The sequence below is a fragment of the Cololabis saira genome, chromosome 11 (genome assembly GCF_033807715.1).
Source record: "Cololabis saira isolate AMF1-May2022 chromosome 11, fColSai1.1, whole genome shotgun sequence".
NCBI lineage: Eukaryota > Metazoa > Chordata > Actinopteri > Beloniformes > Belonidae > Cololabis > Cololabis saira.
The window spans coordinates 2,378,868-2,402,214 of record NC_084597.1 but is presented as its reverse complement, the minus strand read 5'-3'; the positions used below and the strand labels follow the sequence as shown (position 1 = coordinate 2,402,214).

At 41.2% G+C, this 23,347-nt stretch overlaps 1 protein-coding gene across 7 annotated transcripts in view; it reads right to left on the bottom strand.

Annotated features, from left to right (window-relative positions):
* Positions 1 to 23,347, bottom strand: part of LOC133454896 (golgin subfamily A member 2-like) — a 52,516-nt gene that overhangs the window by 8,449 nt on the left and 20,720 nt on the right. For 6 of the 7 annotated variants that reach the window (XM_061733614.1, XM_061733615.1, XM_061733618.1 and 3 more), the window contains 16 exons: positions 20,241 to 20,342; positions 17,448 to 17,541; positions 16,667 to 16,773; positions 16,529 to 16,587; positions 16,278 to 16,419; positions 14,461 to 14,547; positions 13,858 to 13,965; positions 11,457 to 11,544; positions 10,944 to 11,095; positions 8,974 to 9,192; positions 6,370 to 6,483; positions 5,350 to 5,565; positions 4,648 to 4,726; positions 3,746 to 3,822; positions 3,082 to 3,178; positions 2,518 to 2,712 (listed from right to left, as the gene is read on the bottom strand). In XM_061733614.1, the coding sequence (XP_061589598.1) occupies positions 2,518 to 2,712; positions 3,082 to 3,178; positions 3,746 to 3,822; positions 4,648 to 4,726; positions 5,350 to 5,565; positions 6,370 to 6,483; positions 8,974 to 9,192; positions 10,944 to 11,095; positions 11,457 to 11,544; positions 13,858 to 13,965; positions 14,461 to 14,547; positions 16,278 to 16,419; positions 16,529 to 16,587; positions 16,667 to 16,773; positions 17,448 to 17,541; positions 20,241 to 20,342 (1,936 nt within the window). The remainder of the gene's footprint in view (positions 1 to 2,517; positions 2,713 to 3,081; positions 3,179 to 3,745; positions 3,823 to 4,647; positions 4,727 to 5,349; positions 5,566 to 6,369; positions 6,484 to 8,973; positions 9,193 to 10,943; positions 11,096 to 11,456; positions 11,545 to 13,857; positions 13,966 to 14,460; positions 14,548 to 16,277; positions 16,420 to 16,528; positions 16,588 to 16,666; positions 16,774 to 17,447; positions 17,542 to 20,240; positions 20,343 to 23,347) is intronic. The other variant, XM_061733616.1, reaches the window with a different exon arrangement.

Here is a 23,347-nt window from a genome sequence, read left to right as displayed (position 1 = left end):
GGGGTGTGTGTGAGGGGGTGTGTGTGAGGGGGTGTGTGTGAGGGTGTGTGTGTGAGGGGGTATATGTGAGGGGGTATATGTGAGGGTGTGTGTGTGAGGAGGTATATGTGAGGGGGTGTGTGTGAGGGTGTGTGTGTGAGGGGGTGTGTGTGAGGGGGTGTGTGTGAGGGGGTGTGTGTGAGGGGGTGTGTGTGAGGGGGTGTGTGTGAGGGGGTGTGTGTGAGGGGGTGTGTGTGAGGGTGTGTGTGTGAGGGGGTGTGTGTGAGGGGGTGTGTGTGAGGGGGTGTGTGTGTGAGGGGTGTGTGTGAGGAGGTGTGTGTGAGGGGGTGTGTGTGAGGGGGTGTGTGTGAGGGGGTGTGTGTGAGGGGGTGTGTGTGAGGGGGTATATGTGAGGGGGTGTGTGTGAGGGGGTGTGTGTGAGGGGGTGTGTGTGAGGAGGTGTGTGTGAGGAGGTTTATGTGAGGGGGTGTGTGTGAGGGGGTATATGTGAGGGGGTGTGTGTGAGGGGGTATATGTGAGGGGGTGTGTGTGAGGGGGTGTGTGTGAGGGGGTGTGTGTGAGGGGGTATATGTGAGGTGGTGTGTGTGAGGGGGTGTGTGTGAGGAGGTATATGTGAGGGGGTGTGTGTGAGGGTGTGTGTGTGAGGAGGTGTGTGTGAGGAGGTGTGTGTGAGGGGGTGTGTGTGAGGGGGTGTGTGTGAGGAGGTGTGTGTGAGGAGGTGTGTGTGAGGGGGTGTATGTGAGGGGGTGTGTGTGAGGGGGTGTGTGTGAGGAGGTATATGTGAGGGGGTGTGTGTGAGGAGGTATATATGAGGGGGTGTGTGTGAGGAGGTGTGTGTGAGGGTGTGTGTGTGAGGAGGTGTGTGTGAGGGGGTGTGTGTGAGGGGGTGTGTGTGAGGGGGTGTGTGTGAGGGGGTGTGTGTGGAGGTGTATGTGAGGGGGTGTATGTGAGGGGGTGTGTGTGAGGGGGTGTGTGTGAGGGGGTGTGTGTGAGGGGGTGTGTGTGAGGGGGTGTGTGTGAGGGGGTATATGTGAGGGGGTGTGTGTGAGGGGGTGTGTGTGGAGGTATATGTGAGGGGGTGTGTGTGAGGGGGTGTGTGTGAGGAGGTATATGTGAGGGGGTGTGTGTGAGGAGGTGTGTGTGAGGGGGTGTATGTGAGGGGGTGTGTGTGAGGGGGTGTGTGTGAGGGGGTATATGTGAGGGGGTGTGTGTGAGGGGGTGTGTGTGAGGGTGTGTGTGTGAGGGTGTGTGTGTGAGGGGGTGTGTGTGAGGGTGTGTGTGTGAGGAGGTGTGTGTGAGGGGGTATATGTGAGGGGGTGTGTGTGAGGGGGTGTGTGTGAGGGGGTGTGTGTGAGGAGGTGTGTGTGAGGAGGTGTGTGTGAGGAGGTGTGTGTGAGGGGGTGTGTGTGAGGGGGTATATGTGAGGGGGTGTGTGTGAGGGGGTGTGTGTGAGGGGGTGTGTGTGAGGGGGTGTGTGTGAGGGGGTGTGTGTGAGGGGGTGTGTGTGAGGGGGTATATGTGAGGGGGTGTGTGTGAGGGGGTATATGTGAGGGGGTGTGTGTGAGGGGGTGTGTGTGAGGAGGTGTGTGTGAGGGGGTATATGTGAGGGGGTGTGTGTGAGGGGGTGTGTGTGAGGGGGTATATGTGAGGGGGTGTGTGTGAGGGGGTATATGTGAGGGGGTGTGTGTGAGGAGGTGTGTGTGAGGAGGTGTGTGTGAGGAGGTGTGTGTGAGGGTGTGTGTGTGAGGGGGTATATGTGAGGGGGTGTGTGTGAGGAGGTATATGTGAGGGGGTGTGTGTGAGGAGGTGTGTGTGAGGTGGTGTGTGTGAGGAGGTGTGTGTGAGGGGGTATATGTGAGGGGGTGTGTGTGAGGGGGTGTGGTCCAACTTTCTAATTGCGGGGTAAAGGGGAGGTAATTATCAGACGTTTTGCCAATTGTTCAAATCTTTATAATTATAATTACAATTACCAGGTAATATTATGGAAACAACACACGCTTTCTTTTACAGTCCAGTTTCACTTTAATTACTGAGTAAAAGCCAGGTAAAAATGTCTGTACTTATTGGGTAAATACTTAGGAAATAGAATTACTGGGCAAGTAACTACAAGGTAAGTACCTGGATTACCAGGTAAAACATGGTAACTATCAGGTTAATTACAAGGTCAATAGAGTCATTTACACCCTCGGGGGTACATGCACCAATCCATTGATAATACATAAATCAATAATGAATGGGTAAATACCCGGTAGTTATCCATGAAATGTAGAGTAAATACAAGGTAACTACATGGTCATTGAAGTGTAATTAGCTGGTAACTACCTCAAATATAGGTTATAATTTCCTGGTAGTTTGCAGAAAAATACTTAGTAATTACCTGGTACTTACTTAGAAATAATTCATGTAATTTCAGAGTAATTACATGGTAAATTGACTGGTAGTTAGTATTGGGACAGGGCCTTAAGTTTAGGGTTTAGGGTTTAGTGTTTAGGGTTACAGGGAGGTTTGTTTTCTCACCGATGGTGTCGGTTTCCCCCGACAGCTGGATGCATCGATGCTCCAGCTCCTCCACGCGCTCCTGCAGCTCCGCCTTCTCCGTCATCAGGGATGTGAAGCGGCGCTGCAGCTGCTGCATGGCCGCCTGCAGGGCCGCATGCTGCTGCTCAGGTACGCCACCTGGTGGACAGGTGAGCTGCTGCTCCGATACGCCACCTGCAGGACAAGAGAGGGTTTAGACCAGGGGTCGGCAACCCAAAGTGTTGGACCAAAAACACAAAAAACAAATATGTCTGGAGACGCAAAAAATGAAAAGTTTTGTATCAGCCTTAGAATGAAGGCAACACACGCTGCATGAATCTATATTAGTTAGTTCGCTTCGCGCCATTGGTTACCCGTAAAATTCAGAATCCAATTTAAAATGTAATTACTTGCGTATAAAGCCCAAAACGGCTTAGCTCCGTATTATTTGCAAGACCCGATAGAGCCTTATGTTCCTGGCAGAGCTCTCCGTTCTCAGAGTGCAGGTTTACTCGTAGTTCCTAGAGTATCCAAAATCTAGATTTGATGCTTAGAGTTTCTGACCTGAATGTTCATGACTGTGCTGGTCCTGGTTCTGGTCCAGGTCCTGGTCCAGGTCCTGGTCCAGGTCCAGTTCCTGGTCCTGGTTCTGGTTCTGGTCCTGACGGGGGAGACGGGTTAATAACTGAAACCAGTCACACTGACTACGTTTCCAGCATCAATAACTAACCGGAATATTAATAATAACCCGGTTACACGGCCATGTACTGTAATAGTAGTACTAGCTCTGTAGTAGTAGTACTAACTCTGTAGTAGTAGTACTAGCTCTGTCCTGTGCTGTAGTAGTAGTACTAGCTCTGTCCTGTAGTAGTAGTAGTAGTACTAGCTCTGTACTGTACTGTAGTAGTAGTACTAGCTCTGTCCTGTACTGTAGTAGTAGTACTAGCTCTGTCCTGTACTGTAGTAGTAGTACTAGCTCTGTCCTGTAGTAGTAGTAGTAGTACTAGCTCTGTACTGTACTGTAGTAGTAGTACTAGCTCTGTCCTGTACTGTAGTAGTAGTAGTACTAGCTTTTTTCTCGAAATTGACTTTATTTTTGAAATTTTAACTTTTTTCTCAACATTTCAACTTTTTTCATGAAATTACACAAGTTCATTACCAGATACAAATTTAAACATGAACTCTAAACCTGAGACTTTAACAGAATTAAAACAATAACGTTCTTCACCGTCTCGTTCTGGCTTTCAGGAACGATGGACGACTTTTCTGGGCTTTCCTGCTCCGATTGGCTTTCAACTCCGTCTCCTAAAGACAATAGAAACTATTAACACAATCATTTACATCTATTTACTGTTTTACAGTTTTATTTATGACAGGACAGTTCTTTTTTTCTTTTCTTTTTTTTTAATTATTTATTTATTTTATATGACAGGACAGTTCTATCGCAGGGATAAAAGTACAAATACATCTGGATAGAAAACATTCATGCTCTTTTTTTTAAGTAGCAGAAAGAAGAGGAAAATGAAAAAAAAAACTTTAATTTTTTGGTGAAGAAAAAAAAGAATGAAGAAAAAAAAACTATTTTATGGGAGGGGAAGAAGAAAACGAAAGACAAAAATGAAAAAAAAAAAAAATAATATTTTTATCTTTAAATCCCTGAAATCCATATAAATGTGTGTTTTAAATCCATATAAATGTGTGTTTAAATCCATATAAATGTCTGTTTTAAATCCATATAAATGTCTGTTTTAAATCCATATAAATGTGTGTTTTAAATCCATATAAATGTGTGTTTAAATCCATATAAATGTGTGTTTTAAATCCATATAAATGTCTGTTTTAAATCCATATAAATGTGTGTTTTAAATCCATATAAATGTGTGTTTTAAATCCATATAAATGTGTGTTTTAAATCCATATAAATGTGTGTTTTAAATCCATATAAATGTCTGTTTTAAATCCATATAAATGTGTTTTAAATCCATATAAATGTCTGTTTTAAATCCATATAAATGTGTGTTTAAATCCATATAAATGTGTGTTTTAAATCCATATAAATGTGTGTTTTAAATCCATATTAATGTGTGTTTTAAATCCATATAAATGTATATTTGGGGGGTTTAAACTCACCCTGGTCTCTGGTGGATCCCAGGTTGGAGCTGAGCAGCTTCAGCTGTTGGTTTTCTCTAATCAGCTGGTGGAGCCGGATCTGGAGACGAGGATTCACACATTTAACCAGATTAAACTAGACCAGATTAAACTAATCAAACACCAGTAGGACCAGATTAAACTCATCAGGAGGAATCGGCCTCGTTGAATCACAAATACATTTAGATTCACGTTTCCGGGGGACTGAATCTGAATAAAATTAAGATTGTCAGAATCTGCCGGGTTCTGTGTCTCTCACGATGTTTTCGTTTTTCTGCTACGAGCAGAAAAAAAAAACTGTCTTATATTCGGGCCAATACGGTCCTGGTACCTGCTCCTGCTGCAGCTGTACTTGTACCTATAACTGTGTACCTGTGTGTACTAGTACCTGCTCCTGCTGCAGCTGTACTTGTATCTATAACTGTGTACCTGTGTGTACTAGTACCTGCTCCTACTGCAGCTGTACTTGTACCTCACCTGTACCTATAACTGTGTACTTGTGTGTACTAGTACCTGCTCCTGCTGCAGCTGTACTTGTACCTATAACTGTGTACCTGTGTGTACTAGTACCTGCTCCTGCTGCAGCTGTACTTGTACCTATAACTGTGTACCTGTGTGTACTAGTACCTGCTCCTGCTGCAGCTGTACTTGTACCTATAACTGTGTACTTGTGTGTACTAGTACCTGCTCCTGCTGCAGCTGGTTCTGGCTCATCTCCATCTGCTCTCTCTGCTGCAGGAAGTGCTGCTGCAGACTCTCCCTCTCCGTCGCCATCTGCTGGTAGGCTGAGCTGTACTGCTGCAGGTGGAGCAGGGCCTGGTCCCGCTGCTCCAGCAGAACCCGGGCCTCCTGGTCCCGCTGCTCCAGCAGAACCCGGGCCTCCTGGTCCTCCTGGTCCCGCTGCAAACAGCAGTTTAACAGGAAGTTAATTCCTCTTTAATTCAGAATTAAAATGAAATCCGATTTAAAATGAGTTAAAATGACCACTTAAACACCTAATTCTGAATGAAAATGGCCATTCTGAATTAAACTTGGTTTAAAAGTTTCTCCGGTACCGTCTCCCGGGCTCCTTTTCCATACAGATAATACCGTATTGGCCCGAATATAAGACGACCCTGATTATAAGACGACCCCCTTTTTTCAAGACTTTGAAAAAAGACTTTTTGAACACCAAATTCAATTTTCATACAGAAAATAATGACAGTACAACTGAAACAAATGATAATAATAATATATATATTCGAGAGAAAAAGCTTGTTATTTTGCCTCATTCAAATCGTCATCTTGAAGTTTGCATCATAACTTCTCCTCAGCTGCCGGTTTACCTGCCGAACTTCCACCCTCTTTTCTGCAGATTGTCGCTACGTTTCTCTATTTTCTGTTATCTCTTCTCTTATTTTCTTCTCATTTCTTTCTTATACTATTTTTTATTTTTCTTCTTCGTGACAGGGGTTCGCTTTGGCCTGGGGAGTTAAATTCAGCATTCGCTTTAAAGATATCTGGCGCCGTCTAGTGTTGTGAATGGGTATAACGTCTAGACCCCGAATGTAAGACGACCCCCACTTTTTCAGTCTTATTTCAATGCAAAAAACACCGTCTTATATTTGGGCCAATACGGTAATAAAGATGTATAAGTTTCTCCGGTACCGTCTCCCGGGCTCCTTTTCATACAGATAATAATAAAGATGTATAATTCTCCGGTACCGTCTCCCGGGCTCCGGCCAGCTCCTCCTGCAGCTCCGCCAGACGTCTCCCCAGCTCCTTCTTCACGTGCTGCTCTGATCCGATGGCCGACGTCAGCTCCATGTTCTCATTGGTCTGTCAACCGGGGAGATTCAGTTTAGTTTATTGTTTTGCACAGTTTTAAAGGTATACAAGAAAATATCAAAGATAAATACTATACGGTGCAGGAAGAGGCAAAAAACCCAATGGGCTTATTTGAAACCTCCCCCCAACCTTTGAAATCCTAACAAAACGTTTCTGTACGACCAGAATTTTGTGAAGAGTTGTAGGAAAAGTATTTGCCCATACTATATTACAATATGAGAGATAAGGATAAATTAAACTATAATAAAGTGTAAGGTCGTGACAAGACGACTAACACGCCTTATAATGCCAATGGATTAATTGATTTTTTTGGTAACGCAGTTAATTTGTTCTCTCCAACTCCAACTCTCATCAGAAATAACACCCAGGAATCTTGTATTGACACCTGAGGAATATTAACAGACTCAACAGTCATTTTGCATGAATCCTTAGGGTAGGATTTTTTGCCACAAAAAAATTATGAAATTAGATTTCTTTATATTCAAGGAAAGTGTGAGATTAATCAAACTTTTGAACTAGTTTCTGTCCTTATGAACCGTCACATGCTTTTGATCAGGAGGTTAAAACTGAAGGTTGCTGACTTCCTGGTTTGTCAATGAACCTGGGAGATTCTCGGGGGGGGGGGGGGGGTCGGCTGTCCTGGGAAAAGCTGACCCATTGTGTCTTTGGACGCATCTGTTCAGAGTTCCTGTTTTAGTTCCGGAAGGCATTTGACCCCAGTGACCCATGGTTTTTGAAGCTTAAGTTTCACATGTCACATGTGTGGCTTCTTAAACCTCGATGTCTGTTTCCTGTTTTCTTCCAATTGCCCATTGTCTACCCTATATGGTCATTCCTGTCATCGTTTGCTCAAATAAAAGCGTCCTGCAGAAGCAACATGTTGGGAGAAGAGCTTAGGAGTACTCTGTGAGGGTCTGCCGGTCCTGCACTCCTCCGCTCTCCTCTCCACTTCTGCAGAAGGCCTGAAAAATCATTTCTACAGTCTCCCGAAACCCGGGAATCTCTCAATCTGTGACCTTGGAACGGCGTAGGTTCAACAGGCCATCTAAGCTGTCGACAGCATTCCGACTTCAGGGATGGGCCCCAGATTGGGTCCTGCGCTGTTCCGGGAGTCCGGGTGACGAGATCCCCGACCCAGGGGAAGGCACTAGGAGACTGGTGAGACCTCTTCTTAGTGAAATTCTGTGTATACTAACCGGGGGTTAGTGAAAAAGGGTGATTGGCAGCAGCTTGGGGACCCGATTTTTGAAGTACAGGGGACTTTTAAAAATACTAGCCTAGAGCAGTGCGTAAGACCAACATCTAACTCGGTTGGGGACCGGCTTTTTAAGTTCAGGGGAATTTAAAAGTACAGAATAAACGAGAAGAGGTTTCTTATTTTTTAATGGGTTGTGTTTGTCGTGTCTAATGTTTGTCTTGTCTGATGTTTATGACAGGGAACTGTCGATGTTCAATGTGGGGTTTCCAAAATTGAGAAGCAAAATTTAAATTGCTCACTAAAAGATCAGGCTAAAACCAAACTGTGAAAAAAGGAAACTTGTGTCCTGAGAGAAACTTAAGGAAGAAAAATAACTGGCTAAAAACAGCAGAGGCGTGGTTAAGCTGAAACTTATGCTTAAATAATCTCTAAAAGATGCTTAGCTGATGGGGAGACGTCCCTGAAAATTAGGTGAAGAAAAATGGAGACAAAATCTTGCGAGATAATATATGAAACTTAAAATGAATAGAAAATCAACTAATTTAAGACTATAAGAAAAAACAAGAGAGAAGTGGACCTGTGATGAGAGACTGGAGTGGAGAGAAGTGGGGGGCTGCTGCAGGCGGCAGCAGGGTGTGACTGTGTCTGTGTGTGTGAGTGTAAACGGCTGCAGCAGGCCAAAGGTCATGGTGTGTGTGAAGCAGTGTGCTGTGTGGCTGCACGTTTACGAGGAGCTGCATGGGATGAGACGCTTAGTGAAGTTTGAGAGGGAGGTGTCTTCTCATTTGGAGACTAGATGTCTGTGAGTTGAGGGTTGAATTTTTTCTATGTTGAAGTTTTTGTTAAAATGATACAAATAGCTGCAGCTCTGTGTCTGTGTGTGAAACAGCTGCAGAGAGAGTGTGTGTGTAAAAGCTACAGCCCTATGTGTGTGTGTGAAAGCATGCTCCAGCATTGGGTGCAGCGTTTTATGAGCGGCTGCAAGGCTGTGTCTGAGGGAGACTCTGAGGGGGGTTTTCAGTGTTGAAGTGAAGTGAGGTGAAGCTCTCCTCTTGGAAAAAACATAGAAATGGAGACATATAGTTTTTTCTATCATTCTAAGCCCTGAATGGAGGCATAGAATCGTAGAATTTTCAAATTGGTTTAATTCACCATTCAAATTGCAGATTGCTTTTGTAATACTGTATTTGACTCGGATCATATGGAAATGTGATTCTTGACATTGTGAGCATGAGATGAAATGATTGGGTTGACTGTGACCAGAGGGAGTCGTTGTTCCTCACCAGCTTGACGAAGCCGCCCTGCAGCTCGCCCAGCTGCTCCTTCAGGGCCCGGTTCTGGCTCAGGGCCCGGCTGATCGTGGCCTTGTCCGACTGCACGTCCTCCAGGATTCTCCGCCGGTCCTCGGCCTCCTCTGATTGGCTGTCCAGCCGCCGCTGCAGCTCGGCCAGGCGGGATTCCTGCTCGGAGCAGAGCCGGCTGAACTGCTGGTTGTCCCTGAGCTGGAGGAAGATTACAGACGTTTATCAGTGACCCGTGCAGTTACCAAGAACCAGTGGTCCATGGACATTAATATTTGGTACAGTTACCAAGAACCAGTGGTCCATGGACATTAATATTTGGTACAGTTACCAAGAACCAGTGGTCCATGGACATTAATATTTGGTACAGTTACCAAGAACCAGTGGTCCATGGACATTAATATTTGGTAGTTACCAAGAACCAGTGGTCCATGGACATTAATATTTGGTAGTTACCAAGAACCAGTGGTCCATGGACATTAATATTTGGTAGTTACCAAGAACCAGTGGTCCATGGACATTAATATTTGGTACAGTTACCAAGAACCAGTGGTCCATGGACATTAATATTTACAGTTATCAAGAACCAGTGGTCCATGGACATTAATATTTGGTAAAGTTACCAAGAACCAGTGGTCCATGGACATTAATATTTGGTACAGTTACCAAGAACCAGTGGTCCATGGACATTATTATTTGGTACAGTTACCAAGAACCAGTGGTCCATGGACATTAATATTTGGTACAGTTACCAAGAACCAGTGGTCCATGGACATTAATATTTGGTACAGTTACCAAGAACCAGTGGTCCATGGACATTAATATTTGGTACAGTTACCAAGAACCAGTGGTCCATGGACATTAATATTTGGTACAGTTACCAAGAACCAGTGGTCCATGGACATTAATATTTGGTACAGTTACCAAGAACCAGTGATCCATGGACATTAATATTTACAGTTATCAAGAACCAGTGGTCCATGGACATTAATATTTGGTACAGTTACCAAGAACCAGTGGTCCATGGACATTAATATTTACAGTTATCAAGAACCAGTGGTCCATGGACATTAATATTTGGTACAGTTACCAAGAACCAGTGGTCCATGGACATTAATATTTGGTACAGTTACCAAGAACCAGTGGTCCATGGACATTAATATTTGGTACAGTTACCAAGAACCAGTGGTCCATGGACATTAATATTTGGTACAGTTACCAAGGACCAGTGGTCCATGGACATTAATATTTGGTACAGTTACCAAGAACCAGTGGTCCATGGACATTAATATTTGGTACAGTTACCAAGAACCAGTGGTCCATGGACATTAATATTTGGTGCAGTTACCCCAAGAACCAGTGGTCCATGGACATTAATATTTGGTACAGTTACCAAGAACCAGTGGTCCATGGACATTAATATTTGGTACAGTTACCAAGAACCAGTGGTCCATGGACATTAATATTTGGTACAGTTACCAAGAACCAGTGGTCCATGGACATTAATATTTGGTACAGTTACCAAGAACCAGTGGTCCATGTACATTAATATTTGGTACAGTTACCAAGAACCAGTGGTCCATGGACATTAATATTTGGTACAGTTACCAAGAACCAGTGGTCCATGGACATTAATATTTGGTACAGTTACCAAGAACCAGTGGTCCATGGACATTAATATTTGGAACAGTTACCCCAAGAACCAGTGGTCCATGGACATTAATATTTGGTACAGTTACCAAGAACCAGTGGTCCATGGACATTAATATTTGGTACAGTTACCAAGAACCAGTGGTCCATGGACATTAATATTTGGTACAGTTACCAAGAACCAGTGGTCCATGGACATTAATATTTGGTACAGTTACCAAGAACCAGTGGTCCATGGACATTAATATTTGGTGCAGTTTTCCCACTCAGTGTTTCAGGTTCCTGGTACCAGCGAGTCTCACCTGGGCCTGGAACTGTTCAGCGACAGCTTCCTTCTCCTGCTGCAGGAGGCTGAGGGCCGTCTGCAGGGCCTGCTCCCTCTCCGAGGGCCCCGGGGGGCCCGAGGACTCGGGCTCTAAAGACTCTCGGGTTTCTCTCTCTGCCGACGCCAGAGCTGCAGCAGAAACATCATCAGGTTTACACACAACAGCATAAAGTTGAGGTTTTTCAACTTCAAATTGACGCCTCCGGTGCGTCTCGCAGCAAACTCTCAGACAATGAATGGCAGCGAGAGCGTATGACGCCTGTGGCTCTTTCAGTGTGAATCCAGGCTAACACTAATACGCTAACAGTCCTGTTCATAAAGGACGGCCAACAGACCCAGAATAAAACTTAAGTCAAACGGTTTTGTTCAGACTTCTTCAAAACATTCTTTAGTTTAGAAAATAAGCTTTTCATTACAGCTATGTGCAGCAAATATGTAGCTCAGTAACGCGAGGGGAAACAGCGTTAGCGTTAGCGTTAGCTGGTCTCACCTGCAGCGTTTCTCAGCTCTAGGATTCGGGCCTCCAGCTCCTGGACCTGGTTGATGTTTCTGTCTCTCTCCTCGGCCACCAGAGAAACCTGCAGAGAAACAAACACAAACTATTAGAGGATAAAAACAACACAAACCCCAAATAAATGTATAAATTTCATATGATCAATTTATCCTTCAGGTCTAACTAGTTTAATACACTGCAAAAACTCAAAATCTTAGCAGGAATATTTGTCTTATTTCTAGTTAAAATGTCAATTTTTTCAAAAAATCTCATTACACTTAAAACAAGAGTCATCACTGGAAAAACAACAATTTTCAGAGAAAGAAAGAAAGAAAGAAAGAAAGAAAGAATAAGACAGAAAGACAGAAAGAAAGAAAGAAAGACAGAAAGAAAGAAAGAAAGAAAGAAAGAAAGAATAAGACAGAAAGACAGAAAGACAGAAAGAAAGAAAGAAAGAAAGAAAGAAAGATTTTTTCATTTTCTTCTTTCTTCATCACCTCTTTTTTCCATCTTTTTTTTCCTCTTTTTTCCTTTTTTTCCACTTTTTTCATCTTTTTTCCTAGTTTTTTCTTTTTTCATCCTTTCCCCCCCCCTTCTTCCTCTTTTTTCCCCTCTTTTTTCTCTTTTTCTTTCTTCCTCTTTTTTCTCCTTCTATTATAGCAGTCGTCCTGGTTTCCCCTGGCTGTTCAAACAGGTAAATATGGTTTCTTTTGCATCCTAGCATGTCTTGTTTATTCTTCTTATATTCGGTATATATACAGTACTTTAAAAAGCGACCTGGCGACCAGGAGAAGCAAGAGTGCAGGTGAAACGGTGCAATTAACGTTACAGGCAGTTAAAAAGTAATAAATCATGTTACCGACGAGATGCAGCAATTTTGTCAGGGCTGAAAGTCGTGCACAAATATGCATGAAAGGTGATAGCGAGGGCCAGAGTGCAGGACGGGACGAGCTGGAGAGGCGAGGGGAACGTTAAGGCTGATTTATGGTTCTGCGTTAAATCGACGCAGAGCCTACGGCGTAGGGTACGCGGCGAGGCACACTGTACGCCGCAGGCTCTGCGTTGGTGTAACGCAGAACCATAAATCAGCTTTCAGTCAGTTTCCAAGTCATTAGGAGCATCTTAACGCGAAGCGACCGTGTACTTGATTTAAACATGACTTTTTATTCATCTTTACAGATCTTCTCAAAAACACAGAACCAGTGGGTTTGACAAACGGTGGCTGAACCAATTTACCTGCTCAGGCAAACTGAGGAAGGTTTGGTCTGTTATTTATGCCAAAAGCACTGTGACCCCCATGCAGCAGGAACTATCACTATCTATGTCTGTATCAAAATAAATACAAAAATACTTAATACATGAATTGTTTTGTTTAAGGTGAAGACACTTCTGCACAGCAGACCGAAGGATGTCTGTTGTAAGAAGGCCATGATGGACCAGACCAGGAGGCCTTGGACTACAAGGAGCATGAGAAGCTTCTACAGATGGAAAAATAGGAGGCTGAAATGTTCTCTGTCTGGTTGCAAGATTTGTCAGTAAATGTCTGAAACCCTGCAAAAACTCGAAATCTTACCAAGACTACTTGTCTTATATCCAGTCAAATGTTTTATTTCTAATCCAAAAAAAATAATTACTTTTGAAATAAGACAGTCACCTAAAAAGTAACTTGTTCTAGAAAACCATTTTCACTCATTTCAGTCTTGATGGTATAAAGGTTAGGGCATCTATAAGCTCGTTAGCTTCAGCCCTAACCATTTTGGTCAGACTTATGTACCCTTTCTTGTTTTGTTCTTGTTTTTCAATGATTGCTGATCGAAATAAACTCAACTTAATTTCAGTGAAAATTTTCTCTTGTTCCATTGGCAGTTTTTTTTTTTTAACTTTTTTATTTTTGGTAAGATTGAGTTCTTATATTTGTATTTATATTTTTATGTTAATAAAATAATGCTTTAACATGATAATTGTCATATTTGTTTTACATATAATTTTCATATAATTTACATTCTTTGTAAATTGATTTCCTGGGAAAAAGGGGCAGATTAAATAAGATTCTTCTTCTTTCTGCTCCCTTTCATTCAGAATTTAGGAAGGTTTGTGTTTATATTAAATTGTTAGTTTTATTTGATCAATTAATGAAATAAAGAATAAATAAATACATTTTAAATCATATTAGAACTCCCAAATTACAAAATATCTTGTAAAAAGTAAAAGTAAAAATAAAAAGTAAAGTAAAGCCAGTTGAAGGCACGGTTTACCCGCACGCGTGTGCGCATGACCAAGATGGTGCCACCTCTGCCTCAATTAGAGCCAGGAAAAACCCTGTATATATATATATATATATATATATATATATATATATATATACATATATAAAAATAAACACAGACAGATGTGCTACCTGCGACAGCAGCTGCTCCGTCTTGTCCTTCCAAACTCGTCCTTCGTCCTGAATCTGCTCTGAATAAACGTCTCTCTCCGTCTTCAGCTGCTCCACCGACTCCAGGAGCTGAAACACAGTTAGAGGTCAAGGTTCAAGGTCAGGGAGGGAGATTCAAGGTCAGGGAGGAGATTCAAGGTCAGGGAGGAGTTTCAAGGTCAGGGAGGAGTTTCAAGGTCAGGGAGGGATATTCAAGGTCAGGGAGGGAGATTCAAGGTCATGGAAGGAGTTGAGAAAAAAGTCGATATGTCGAGATTAAAGTTGAAGTACAATTTCGAGGAAAAAGGTCAAAGTCTTGAGGAAAAAGTCGAAATGTCGAGGAAAAAAGGACATGAAGGAGCTAACACTGTTAACATCGTTAACGTTGTCAACGACGTTAACATCGTTAACCTCGTTACCTGCTGGTTCAGGTTCTGGTTAACGTCGTTAACATCGTTAATCAACACCGTTACCATCGTTAACATCATTAACATAATTAACGTTGTTAACGTCGTTAACATCATTAACATAATTAACGTTGTTAACGTCGTTAACATCATTAACCAACATCGTTACCATAGTTACCTGGTGATTAATATTCTCCAGCTGCTGTTTCTCCTCCAGCAACATCTGGATCTGCTGGCCGGCGTCGCTGGAATCAGAGCTGGAACACTGGACCAATCAGAGAAGAGACACGTCAGGGACAGACCAATCAGAGGAGAGACACGTCAGGGACGGACCAATCAGAGAAGAGACACGTCAGGGACGGACCAATCAGAGAAGAGACACGTCAGGGACGGACCAATCAGAGAAGAGACACGTCAGGGACAGACCAATCAGAGAAGAGACACGTCAGGGACGGACCAATCAGAGAAGAGACACGTCAGAGACGGACCAATCAGAGAAGAGACACGTCAGGGACGGACCAATCAGAGAAGAGACACGTCAGGGACGGACCAATCAGAGAAGAGACACGTCAGGGACGGACCAATCAGAGGAGAGACACGTCAGCGACAGACCAATCAGAGAAGAGACACGTCAGGGACGGACCAATCAGAGAAGAGACACGTCAGAGACGGACCAATCAGAGGAGAGACACGTCAGGGACGGACCAATCAGAGAAGAGACACGTCAGGGACGGACCAATCAGAGGAGAGACACGTCAGGGACGGACCAATCAGAGGAGAGACACGTCAGGGACGGACCAATCAGAGAAGAGATGGACCAATCAGAGAAGAGACACGTCAGGGACGGACCAATCAGAGAAGAGACACGTCAGGGACGGACCAATCAGAGAAGAGACACGTCAGGGACGGACCAATCAGAGAAGAGACACGTCAGGGACAGACCAATCAGAGAAGAGATGGACCAATCAGAGGAGACACGTCAGGGACGGACCAATCAGAGAAGAGACACGTCAGGGACGGACCAATCAGAGGAGAGATGGACCAATCAGAGAAGAGACACGTCAGAGACGGACCAATCAGAGAAGAGACACGTCAGGTACAGACCAATCAGAGGAGAGATGGACCAATCAGAGAAGAGACACGTCAGGGATGGACCAATCAGAGGAGAGATGGACCAATCAGAGAAGAGACACGTCAGGGACAGACCAATCAGAGAAGAGACACGTCAGGGACAGACCAATCAGAGAAGAGACACGTCAGGGACAGACCAATCAGAGAAGAGACACGTCAGGGACAGACCAATCAGAGAAGAGACACGTCAGGGACGGACCAATCAGAGAAGAGACACGTCAGAGAGACATTCTCTATGTTAAAAACTGTCAATTATTAAATGTGTAATAGATTTAAAATCATAAGCAAATGAAGCCAAAGAAAGTTGAGGCTCCAAACAAAGAATACAATTAAATAGAGCAGATTGAAGCAAATATAATTTCAATTTATTGTGTAAATTTCTACTTTAATCTGCCATAATGGAAACTTTTTAGATAATAATTTCTCCTAAATATTTAGTAAAAACTCACCCAACCTGTTATTAATTAAATTATTAATTAAACTATTAATTAAATGAACTTTTCCTTTTCAAAGTGTAAGAAAACTTTTGAATGACTGGATAAATTCCCTCTAAAATTAATATTCAAAAATTAAAAAAAATATATATATAATTAGTTAATTACTAATTAGATTTAAAAAATAAAAATAAAATAAAGATTCAAAAATAAAAAATAATTAAAATTATAATTAAAAAAATAAATAATTAATAATTAAATTAAAAAAAGTAAATAAATAAATAAAATGAAATAAAATAAAATATTCAAAAATAAAGACCGTTGGATTGAGATTTAAGAAAAAATAAGACATTTAAAGGCCTTATTTTAGGGTTAGGGTTAGCCTATTTAGGCCCTGATTAGAGCATGAATGAACTGTGTTTCCTCTAACCTGCTGCAGCATCAGATCTGCCATCTCCAGCCTCTTGTGAAGCTCGTCCACCTCCACCTTCATGGCTGCGTTAGTTTGAGAGCTGAACTTTAGCTGCTCCGTCAGTTCCGAGCTCCGCTGCTTCCACTCTTCGCTAGCGCTGCTGCAGAAACGCAGATTTAACGCAGATTTAGCGCAGATTTAACACATAAAGTGAAACGTCACGTCGAGGTCAGAGCACGTGTTTGTGTGGAGAAGTGAAAACATCTTACTTGAGTCGTAACAATTCTAGTCTCATGGTGTCTCTTTCCTTTTCCAGTTCTTTTTGTTGCTGCAGAAAAAGAAGATAAATGTGCGTCGTAGTAAGGGTGAAGTGAGAGAACACGGGGAAGTGGAAGGATGAGTTTTACCTTCTCCGACTGTTTCTGCTGCGTGGAGACGGAGGAAAGCGTTCGCTCCAGCTCCGACACTCGCTGCTTCGACGCCTGCAGGCGAGAGTTCAGCTCCTCCGTCTCAGCTGAGGCAACAAGGAAGAAAAAGACGTAAAGAAAGATGCAAACACGTAAGTGACTGCTATGGGGTTAATGGCCACGGTTACATTATTTATATTTTTTTTTTTATTTAATTTTTTTAATCTATTTTTCCTTTATTTAATTAATTTATTTTTTATAATTGTTTTTTATTTTTTATTTAGATTTTTTGTTTGTTTTGTTTTTTTTTTCTTTTCTTTTATTCTTTAAAACATTTTTATTTATTTTAATTTATTTATTTAAGAAAATGTTCATTTTATTTTTTTATTTAATTTTTTTAATGTATTTTTCCTTTATTTAATGTATTTATTTTTTATATATTTCTTTATTTTTTATTTAAATTTTTTGTTTGTTTTGTTTTTTTTCTTTTATTTTATTCTTCTAATTTTTTTTATTTTAATTTATTTATTTAAGAAAATTTTCATTTTATTTATTTTTTTTTAGAAAATTTTATTAATTTTATTCTTTTTTTTCTAAATGAGTGGATACATGATCGTGGAATTATTCTATTGGGATTTAAAATCGGAATAGACCAGCCAATTACTTTGGAATTAAGTTTAATTCGGAATGGCCATTTTCATTGGGAATTAGGTGTTTACATGGTAATTTTTACACATTTTAAATCAGATTTAATTGTGAATTAAAGAGGATTTAAACCCACCCATCTTGTTCCGCGCCGCCTGCTGGGTGAACGTTAGCGCCGTTTGCAGCTCAGACTTCTCCGACACCAGGATCCCGATCGTCTGGATGTGAACCTTTATAGAGGAAATAAACAAAAAGAACGTTTGTTTTCCAGCCTGAATAACATTATTAAATCAAGAGTTAAACCAGCTCTCTAGCGCCGCCCTAGTGGCTCCTGGAGCTTTTTCAGAAATGTTTGAAAATGGAAATCAATCAATATATTTTTGGTTTTAACATGTTTCTGTTGGAAAACAAACATGACACAAACATTCTGTTTTCCAACGCTTTAAAAATGTGTAGTATAAACATTACATTTCAACATTTCTATTAACTAAGATTTGTATGGAAGATTATCAGGGCAGGAGAAAAAATAAAAATTATATTTTAGAGGAGGGAGATTTTGTTTTATTATGCACTTCGAGAAAAAGTCAAAATGTCGAGATTAATGTCAATTTCGAGAATAAAGTCGAAACATTTCAACTTTTTTTTCGACATTGACTTTTTTCTCGAAGTGCATAATGAAGTAAAAATCTTCCTCCTCTAAAATATTACTTTAATTTTTCTCCTGCTCTAATTCTCTTCCATAGATTTGCGTAACAAAGAGTCATGTGAAAGAAATTATGCTACATTAGCAGCTTCATTAGCAGCTACATTATGGTACATTAGCAGTTACATTATGCTACATTAGCAGCTACATTAGCAGCTACATCAGCAGCTACATTATGCTACATTAGCAGCTACATTATGCTACACTAGCAGCTACATTAGCAGCTACATTGGCAGCTACATTATGCTACATTAGCAGCTACATTAGCAGCCACATTAGTAGCTACATTAGCAGCTACATTAGCAGCTACATTATGCTACATTAGCAGCTACATTAGTTCCTACATTATGCTACATTAGCAGCTACATTATGCTACACTAGCAGCTACATTAGCAGCTACATTGGCAGCTACATTATGCTACATTAGCAGCTATATTATGTTACATTAGCAGAAACATTTGCAGCTACATTAGCAGCTACATTATGCTACATTAGCAGCTACATTAGCAGTTACATTATGCTAAATTAGCAGCTACATTAGCAGCTACATTATGTTACACTAGCAGCTACATTAGCAGCTACATTGGCAGCTATATTATGCTACATTAGCAGCTACATTAGCAGCTACTTTAGAAGCAACATTAGCAGCCACATTAGCAGCTACATTATGCTACATTAGAAGCAACATTAGCAGCCACATTATGCTACATTAGCAGCTACATTAGAAGCAACATTAGCAGCTACATTATGCTACATTAGCAGCCACATTAGCAGCTACATTGGCAGCTACATTAGCAGCTACATTGTGCTACATTAGCAGCTACATTATGCTACATTAGCAGCTACACTAGCAGCTACATCATGTTACATTAGCAGCTACATTAGCAGCTACACTAGCAGCTACATCATGCTACCTTAGCAGCTACATTATGCTACATTAGCAGCTACGTTAGCAGCTACATCATGCTACATCAGCAGCTACACTAGCAGCTACATTAGCAGCTACATTATGCTACATTAGCAGCTACATTAGCAGTTACATTATGCTAAATTAGCAGCTACATTAGCAGCTACATTATGTTACACTAGCAGCTACATTAGCAGCTACATTGGCAGCTATATTATGCTACATTAGCAGCTACATTAGCAGCTACTTTAGAAGCAACATTAGCAGCCACATTAGCAGCTACATTATGCTACATTAGAAGCAACATTAGCAGCCACATTATGCTACATTAGCAGCTACATTAGAAGCAACATTAGCAGCTACATTATGCTACATTAGCAGCCACATTAGCAGCTACATTGGCAGCTACATTAGCAGCTACATTGTGCTACATTAGCAGCTACATTATGCTACATTAGCAGCTACATTAGCAGCTACACTAGCAGCTACACTAGCAGCTACATCATGCTACCTTAGCAGCTACATTATGCTACATTAGCAGCTACGTTAGCAGCTACATCATGCTACATCAGCAGCTACACTAGCAGCTACATTAGCAGCCACATTATGCTACATTAGCAGCCACATTAGCAGCTACATTATGCTACATTAGCAGCTACGTTAGCAGCTACATTATGCTACATTAGCAGCTCCATTAGCAGCTACATTTTGCTACATTAGCAGCTACATTATGCTACATTAAGAGCTACGTTAGCAGCTATATCATGCTACATTAGCAGCTACATCATGCTACATTAGCAGCTACATCATGCTACATTAGCAGCTACATCATGCTACATTAGCAGCTACATCATGCTACATTAGCAGCTACACTAGCAGCTACATTAGCAGCCACATTAGCAGCCACATTAGCAGCTACATTATGCTACATTAGCAGCCACATTAGCAGCTACATCATGCTACATTAGCAGCTACACTAGCAGCTACATTAGCAGCCACATTAGCAGCTACATTAGCAGCCACATTAGCAGCCACATTAGCATCTACATTAGCAGCTACATTATGCTACATTAGCAGCTACATTAGCAGCTACATTAGCAGCTACATTAGCAGCCACATTAGCAGCTACATTATGCCACATTAGCAGCTCCACTAACAGCTACACTAGCAGCTACATTAGCAGCTACATTAGAAGCTACATTATGCTATATTAGCAGCTACATTAGCAGCTACACTAGCAGCTGCTTTCTAAATATGTCACTGTTTAATACGAGCTTGAAGAAATGGATTGATAAACACGTGAATACTTAGAAACTCACCTGTAGCTGCTCCCGCATGGAGCCCTGCTCTTTGGAAAATCTCTGCTCAAAATCCTTTCGCTCCTTCGTCAGCTGATCTGAAAGCTCCTGAGTCTGAAGAACCTGCAGAAGAAACAGATACAAGTTAAGACGAGGATCTTTATTGTTGTTTACTTGTTTGTTTATGTCTTTTCTCCTGTCTAAACTTGTTTGTTTTATTAAAATCGGAATTTCTGGGATTAAAGTCGGAATAAAGTCTGAATTCCGGGATAAAAGTCAGACTTTTTGGATTTTTAGGCTACAGAAACAGAATAAAAACACACTGATATGCATTTTGCCCAAATGATTTGGGAAGAAACGCATAACTGACCATAGAATCTATGTGACCGGCAAGTGTTTTTTTGTTTTATTGAGGCCAGTGGGGGCGTGGCCAACCCTAATGCTGAGCCGTACGTCAACGACGCCGCCATATTGGATGTGGCAAGACTGCGCTGGAAACTAATACAAGTGAATGGATTTATTTTCATAAAGCGCCTTTCTACAAAGAAATGTTTTACATCTCATTTATTCATTCACACACGCTCTTTTTTTCCTCTTTTTTCCCTGTTTTTCCTATTTCTTCCGCTTTTTTCTCTTTTCTCCTCTTTTTTCTGTCTTTTTTACTCTTTTCCTCCTCTTTTTTCCTCTTTTTTCCTTATTTTCATAAAGCGCCTTTCTACAAAGAAATTTACGTTTTACGTCTCAATTATTCATTCACACACGCACAAAGATGAGAAAAGAGGAAAAAAGATTTTTAAAAAAGCGTTAAAAAGATGAGAAAAAGAGAAAAAAAAGAGAAAAAATAGGAAAAAAGAGGAAAAAATAGGGAAAAAAGGCGGAAAAAAGAGGGAAAAAGGGAGGAAAAAAAGAGGGAAAAAAAGAAAAAAAAAGAGGAAAAAAGAGAAGAAAAAAAAGAGCGTGTGTGAATGAATAAATGAGACGTAAAACGTACATTTCTTTGTAGAAAGGCGCTTTATGAAAATAAGTCCATTTACTTGTATTAGTTTACAGCGCAGTCTTGAACATCCAATATGGCGGCGACTTTGACGTATCACAGCATCGAGCAAGAACATCGATGTCTACGTGTAAATGTCTATAGGCGTCACTGCCAAGGATCCTCCGAACCGGTCTGAACCGGTCCAACCCGGTCCCTAGTCTGTTCTGGTCGGCTGAAATCTCCGTGCTGATCTGAGCATGAATGTCTGAAATGCAGCCCTGCTGGTTTCCTGAAGCTAAAGGTATTTGACCTCAAACTGAACCTTCCTGGAAACTCTCCATTACTGTTAGCATGGAAATTAAATAGTTTGAAAATTTCTAGAAATTGTACTTCAACATTAATCTCGACTTTGACTTTTTTCTCAACATTTCGACTTTTTTCTGGAAGTGCCTAACGTAAAAAAAATCTTCCTCCTCTAAAATATTATTTTTATTTTTTTATAAATAAATTACGACTTGATTCTCATAATATTACAACTTTATTCTCATAAATTACGACATTATTCTCATAAATTACCACTTTTTTCTCGTAATTTTACGACTTTTTTCTCATATTATTATGACAATCTTTTCTTAGTTTGGCCCTGATTCTCTTCCGTACAAAAGAGTTGGTCGACCCAAGTAAAAGATGAGTAAAATAATGAGAAAAGAGGCAAAAAGAGGCATGACTTCTTCCAGATTAAGACATTCCAACAAGACATGCAGATGTGAAGAGAAACGCTCATTTACCACACACACACATGCAGAAACACACACACACACACACACGTGCAGAAACACACACACACACACAGAAACACTAGGGCTGGGCGGTGTGGACTAAAATAATTATCACAATAATTTCTGGCATTTATCCCGATAACGATAAAAATGACAATAAAAAAATACCAATTCAACTCCATCTTTGTAACTATAAATCTATCACCACATTCAGTCTTTGGAGCCAAATCACTGCTCTAAAAGATACTAAATACTACTAAACTACACCAATGGGAATCTTTCTTTCTTTCTCATTTCTTTCTGTCTTTCTTTCTCATTTCTTTCTGTCTTTCTTTCTCATTTCTTTCTGTCTTTCTTTCTGTCTTTCTTTCTGTCTTTCTTTCTGTCTTTCTTTCTGTCTTTCTTTCTGTCTTTCTTTCTCATTTCTTTCTGTCTTTTTCCTTCCTTCCTTCCTTCCTTCCTTCCTTCCTTCCTTCCTTCCTTCCTTCCTTCCTTCCTTCCTTCCTTCCTTCCTTCCTTCCTTCCTTCCTTCCTTCCTTCCTTCCTTCCTTCCTTCCTTCCTTCCTTCCTTCCTTCCTTCCTTCCTTCCTTCCTTCCTTCCTTCCTTCCTTCCTTCCTTCCTTCCTTCCTTCCTTCCTTCCTTCCTTCCTTCCTTCCTTCCTTCCTTCCTTCCTTCCTTCCTTCCTTCCTTCCTTCCTTCCTTCCTTCCTTCCTTCCTTCCTTCCTTCCTTCCTTCCTTCCTTCCTTCCTTCCTACACAAAAACGTCATCAACAGGAATTTATCATTTTTACCGTGAGATACAAATTCTTACCGTGGAGAATTTTTGGGACGGTTTATCGTGAACGGTAAAATATCACCTATTCCTAATGTAAACACACACACACGCAGAAACACACACACGTTGGTCCGCCGTCATGTGGTCATGTGAACTCTGGACTCACTCACTTTGTGTGTTTTGGGTGATCAGTTTAATCTAGAGCTAAATTTGTGTTTTAAGGTTGTTTACCATATGTATATTACTGTGTAACGCCGGCAACTACCGGCATTATTGTTTCTTTATTTTGTGGCGCCATCTTCGCCAATTATAACAACAAGTTTATAAGTGCTGTCTTTAAGTTGAGATCATTTAACGACGATCACAGAGGGTTATATTCTGACACTTCACAGTCTTTAAGTTTGTCTACACTAGAAAAAGCCACTCAAATTATATTAAATGGCCCATTCTCCCCAAAAGTCAAGGAAACTCATTTTAAATTGATTAACCCTCCCCCACTATAGATACACTTCAGGTGGAGCTTTGTTTGGTTTATTACACACACACACACACACACACACACACACACACACACACACACACACACACACACACACG